At 42.3% G+C, this 6,122-nt stretch overlaps 1 protein-coding gene across 1 annotated transcript; it reads left to right on the forward strand.

The window, feature by feature from the left end:
• Window positions 1-1,802: 1,802 nt before the first annotated feature.
• Window positions 1,803-3,548, forward strand: ZNF830 (zinc finger protein 830). The gene has a single exon (XM_036927866.2). It carries the CDS (start codon window positions 1,858-1,860, stop codon window positions 2,965-2,967), a length of 1,110 nt encoding a protein of 369 aa, XP_036783761.2. The 5' UTR covers window positions 1,803-1,857; the 3' UTR covers window positions 2,968-3,548.
• The last annotated feature ends 2,574 nt before the right edge of the window (window positions 3,549-6,122 follow it).

Raw genomic sequence — 6,122 nt, forward strand, 5'->3', positions numbered from 1 at the left:
GACATTTCCAGTGCTTGCCACTCCGCTATCCTTAATATAAGGAAATGGATTTGGAGTATTTCCACAGAACCATGGGGAGATACCACAGTAATTACCACCACGTGCAGCCCACAGTATCACTTCTCCCCAAATGGACAGCTATGGCAATTCCATTCCAAATGGAGTATTTACAAATTTAAACATAACAGCAGTTAATGAATTATGAACAGTTTAGTAGAGAAGAGTACTTAGAAGTGTACAAACCACAGATTTGTGAATTTCCTGCAAGTTTTTTATTTCGGCAAACTGCTACCATTCATTCACTCGACTCAGTTTCTTCTTGTCCCTCACACTTATTAGATCATCAGGTTCTGTCAAATCTACAGCCTCTTGAGTCCACCCCCTCCTATTTCAACTGCCATCATCATCTCTTGTTTGGACAATTTAGACAGCATCCTGGTATCTCCGAATTGTAATCTACCCCCCACACGATATTTATCTTTCTGAAAGGCAATGTGACTCAACTCCGCGATCAAAAATCCTTCATCATTTTTATGGCCTTCATCACCTTCAAGGTTAAAGTCAAACTATTTAACAATAACATAGTTGATCTTTCCCAGTCTGGCTTATGACTATTTTTCCTGCCTCAACTACCAAATGATAGTCTTTGGAAAATCTTGTGATTCCCTTAACACACCATGTTTGTTTTCTGTTGGATTTATACCAACGGGCTTTCTCATTTCCAAAGTTACTCTGTCTCTAAGGCCTTTACTCCCTTCTCCAACTGGTGCAATCGAATTCAAGACATATCAAAAATCGTTTTATTTGAGATGTTTTTCCTTCTCCCTTCTCCTATCAGCAATTAGTCCTTTCCCTCAGTTTTATATAATTTATATAATATATATGTATTATACACACACACAATGTTTAGCACATTAATCTGTACCAGATATCATTAAGGACAGAAACTATACATTTGGCCACCTCTGTGTTCTCAGCACCCAGTTAGTGCTTTTTTTCGTTAATATTTTGCTCATTCCTCTGAGAATGTATGTCTCTTATACCATTTATCCTTAGTAGTCTCTTTTCCTCGCTCTTCTAAAGTAATAATGATGTTAAACAAATACAGGCTGAAAGGTTGGATAAAGAACCGTGGCACGGAGCGTTCAAGTAACTTGCCTAAGGATTCCCAAGCATGGGGAACTTGGACTGGCCTGCCAGGCTCCAAAGCCCTTTCCTCTACGGCAGATTGCCAAACAAAACCCAAAGTCTTGAAGAACAGGGGAGTTGGGCGGCTTATGTTTCTAATGAGACACTCTAAACTTTCTAAGGAACTAGGAACCCTAACCAAAAGCGCGGGGGCGGGGGCACAGCTGCACTCAGCCCTTTGCTCTGGGAAGCTTTTCCCTTCCTCCCACCAGGATGGGGATGACCTCAGGGCAAGAATGAAAATGAAGGAAACCAGTCCCACAACTGTGTTCACGTCGCCTCCATCTCTTCGCACAATATCTGTCGCGGAGGGTCCCAGACACCCAACAAACCCCCGGCGCTCAAACCGCCGTCTCACATTTTCATGGTGCCCTTAGGCCCCAAGTTGTTCCGCAGCACATCCTGCAACCCTCGGGCGGCGCTAAGATTGATGGCCAAGGCCGCCTGGGTCCGCGCCACCTCAGCCTTGGCGTTCACAACTTTTACCGCAGCCGTAAACGCATTGTCGAGACCCTGACCGTTGCAAACACAGCGGTACCCGCGAAGCGGAGGGAACCGAGGGCCACGCCCCACGCTGCTGAGCTCAGTCAATGTTCGCCAGGACAGGAAGTGACGTTTCCTGGCATCGCCGGGACGGAAGCCAGTATCGCCGTGGGGCTGGTTGAGGAAATGGCGTCCTCCGCTTCTGCTCGCCCTTCGGCGGGGAAGCGCGTGGTGAATCAAGACGAACTGCGGCGGCTGATGAAGGAGAAACAGCGTCTGAGCACCAACCGGAAACGGATAGAATCTCCACTTGCGAAGTACAACCGTTTGGGGCAGCTGAGTTGTGCCCTGTGCAACGCGCCGGTTAAGAGCGAGCTTCTGTGGCAGACCCACGTCCTGGGAAAGCAGCACCGAGAGAAAGTGGCCGATCTGAAAGGCTCGAAGGAAGCCCCCCAGGGCCCGTCCGCCAGCGCAGAGCCTCAGTCCGCCAAGAGGAAGGCGCCCGGTGCGGATAACCAGGATGCCAAAAGACCGAAGGCCTCCCCGGTGCCTCAGGTACAACCCTCCACCTCCGCTTTACCCACCAACTTTGACAAAGTAGGAAAGGAGTCCACTAGAGCGACACTCAGTAAGGCTCCGGCAGTCGGTTTGCTCCCTGATTATGCAGAGGAGGAGGAAGAAGAGGAGGAGGAGGGAGGAGAAGGGAAAAGGGGGGACGCCAGCAAGCAGCCGCCTAACGCACTGAGCAGGGAACACTCACTGTCCTCCCCTAGGGAGGCAAGTAGTATGCTGCCAAATAAATTCTCGGATACAAATCCTCCCAAGGCTCCTTTAATTCCTCATTCAGGTTCAATTGAGAAAGCAGAAATACACGAAAAAGTAGTGGAAAGGCGAGAAAACACCGCGGAAGCATTACCGGAAGGGTTTTTTGATGACCCTGAGATAGATGCCAGGGTACGAAAAGTTGATGCCCCAAAGGATCAGATGGACAAAGAGTGGGACGAATTTCAAAAGGCCATGAGACAGGTCAACACTATTTCCGAAGCCATTGTTGCTGAAGAGGATGAGGAGGGACGGTTGGACCGGCAGATTGGGGAGATCGATGAGCAGATAGAGTGTTACCGACGGGTGGAAAAGCTGCGGAATCGCCAGGATGAAATAAAAAACAAGCTTAAAGAGGTTCTGACTGTAAAAGAACTGCAGAAAAAGGAAGAGGAGAACGTTGACAGCGACGATGAGGGAGAACTACAGGATTTGTTGTCTCAGGATTGGAGGGTGAAAGGGGCTTTGTTATAGGATTTCAAAGACGCAAGGTTTCTCGATGATTGTATAAAAGTGCCATTTGTCATTACGACACCGGTTACCCCATGCCATGGGAGTTGATAATCTGAGTTGAGGTACAGTGAGCCTGCGAAGATAGCACTTTGGAAAACAGGTGTAAAATGTTTTGGAGGTAGTTGTTTCTGAAATATTTTAAGTATTGCATACTAAAATGACAACTTTTTCACACATTTACAAATTTAAATGTATAATTTTGAGTTGTAAAGGCTAAGCTGTAAATATTGTACATAGTTAAATACATATTTACTTAAGTAATTCCGTTTCAAAATTTATAACAATAGAAGCCAGACCAACAAACTTCTGGATGAAAACAAGTGTGATTTTTGTAAGTCAGATTCAGGAGGGTTTGGGAGAGTTTATCTTGTGTTTTTAGGAACACTACTCATAAGCACGTAAGTCATTGAGGGCTAATCAGTTCTCTGAGTGTTCTGTTTTAAAAACATATTCTAGGAGACTATGTTGAAAATACATGCCAAACACGACCAACCTCCTTAACCCAAAGTCTCTCTGGATTAAACCAGTGGTTTTCAGATGCAGATGCATGTGAAAATCATCTACGAAGTCTTTTAAAAGATGCATATGAATCATCTATGAAGCTATTTAAAAATTCATGTGGCCAAGCCTTTCCACAGAGATTAAATAAATCTGAATTGGGGCACAGGTATCTATATTAGTTTTGAAAGTTCCCAGGTTATTCTGATAAAAAATTGGTGAACCACTGCCCCAAATCCAAAACCCATTTGTATTTTTTCAGGCTTTTTTTCTTTAAAAAATACATAAGTTTATCGTCCACTGTATAAATGAAATACTTTTGTTTATATCCCATCCAGTCTTAAATTTTACTACTACATTTTGTAGTAAATTAGGGTTAAGAGTTAGTTACAGTTTCTATCTACTATAGGAAGGATATATATATATGTTTTCTCCAGGCTTGTGCTGGTCATTGATAGTTTAAATCACTCTCTCCCTTTGGAGGTAGAGGTGTTCAAATAGGGAAAAGGAATTAGCAGTGTTCTGGGATAGAAATGCATACAGCATACTCAAAAGTGAGCAGTACTAATAATAGCTAAGACTTACAGTTATTATAATATGGGCCAGGCAGGGTTCTAAGTGCTTTCAAAAACTGTTTTATTGCTCTAAAGCCCAGGTTTTATGTAAGAGATATAAGATGTGAAAAAGCCTTGAATGTTAGATGAAAGAACTCTTCCTGTAAGCAACATGGGTTAAGTGGAAGTTTTTGAGCAAAGGATTATGTCTGCAAGAAATATTATGAAAGGTTATTTTATCTGCACTATAAATAGAATGGCATGAAAATGGGTAGGGTGAAAGGAAGCTAGGAGACTCCTTAGAAAGTAGATTTTAAAAGCAAGGTGACCATAATTTTGAATAGGTGTGGATTGAGAGAAAAGCAACACAACTGACAGAAATTCACAGGAAGAGTTTGTGGTTTAGTGACTAGAAGTGGAAGAAAAACAGGAAGGATAAAGATGGAATTCAAGAGGTTGGGGTTTTTTTTAGTGTGGGTGCCTAAAAGTTATCTAACACTGAGTATATTAATTATCTTGCTGCCTTTAGCAGAAAGTGCTTTTTTTGAGCTGTCAGATGGTCAGTGATAGCAACTTCTGTTTGACAACGTAGAAGGCATGCCTGCCTCAAATGTATGAACCCACACATACTCAAGTTTTCATCATTCATGGTGGGGCTTGAATGAATGTAAACCCAGTTCTATATTGGATTGAGAGGCTAGGCTAAAGATCTAGAGGAGCACTGCCCACTTAAAAATATAAAGCGGGTCACATATATTTTAATTTCTCGTAGCCACATGGAAAGTAAAAATACAAAATTTGTTTTAATATATTTATTTCAATCCAGTACATCCAAAATATTAATGTTTCAATATGTAATCCATATTTAAATATTAATGAAATTTTTACATCCTGGGGGTTCTACACTTTGGAAATCTGGGTGTATCCAACACTACATCTCAATTTGGCCTGGCCACATTTCAATCCTTCACTAGCCTTATGTGACTAATGGCTACCATAAAAGACAGTGCAGATGTAAAGAGAAAGGTATGCCAGTGGAAAAATAAAACATGGGGTAGCCAGCAAACCAGTTTAGGGTAAAATGTTTGTTCGTGACAACAGTGGGAATTGTGATTGCAAAGGTAGATTATGAACCATTGTAGAGCCTTCAGTGCCATGCTGGAAGGAGTTGGGACTTTCTCATAAGTTAACAATTGAGTATCCTTGAGGTTGAGTCCTCAACTGTAACACAAGGAGTGCCAGGTATGTGCTACTACACATATAAACCCCATTGGGTTTTTAGGAGGGCCAGAAAGCTCTCAAAATCTGCTCCCATTGCTCTGTCCGAGAGCACAAGTCATAGGGCCCTGACCAAAACCAAATGAATCCTTGTTGGATCTGAGGTTGATGTAAACAGCTACAGGGCTTAATGGATCCTTCCTGGTCCTCCACGCATTGGAGAACTCCTTTGTACTCTGAGCTGGGGCAAATAGGTTTTGGCATGAGACTGTGTTCCCAGCATTGTAAGAATTAGTCCCAAGAGTTTCTTCCAGTCCTCTTTTTAGAGAACCCCCTAATTCAGCCAACAAATTAGAATTACCTGCTACAAAGGTAATCCTCTTAACCCACTTCATTTACCAATTTAATACAGTTCCCTTAAATTGGGGGAAAAGAAAGGATCTAACTAGCCTTCAGATGTGCATTTGTCTAGTGCCTAAAATTAACAAAATGCTTTCATATATAATTCATTTAATGGTGGACTACTTTTTTACACACCAAGGACCAAAATAAGAGGCTATGGAATTAAAACCGCAGGAAAAAGTATAATTTAGGCCTAAAACCTTTAATAGTAACAATCACGAGATGAGTATAGAGTGGTAGAAAGATCAAGGGAATTAGCAAGAGAAAACAGCTGACACAGGTTCAATTTCCCATCCTACCTTTCAGTGGCTACTGATGTTGGGCAAGTCACCTCTCTGAACCCTAGTTCACTCTATAAAATGATGATACCTTACAGGGTATGATGAGAATCAAATGACACATGCGTGAAAAGGGTTTATAAACAAGTACAGTAAAAGTATTTCT

The sequence above is a fragment of the Manis pentadactyla genome, chromosome 4 (assembly GCF_030020395.1).
Source record: "Manis pentadactyla isolate mManPen7 chromosome 4, mManPen7.hap1, whole genome shotgun sequence".
NCBI classification, from domain to species: domain Eukaryota; kingdom Metazoa; phylum Chordata; class Mammalia; order Pholidota; family Manidae; genus Manis; species Manis pentadactyla.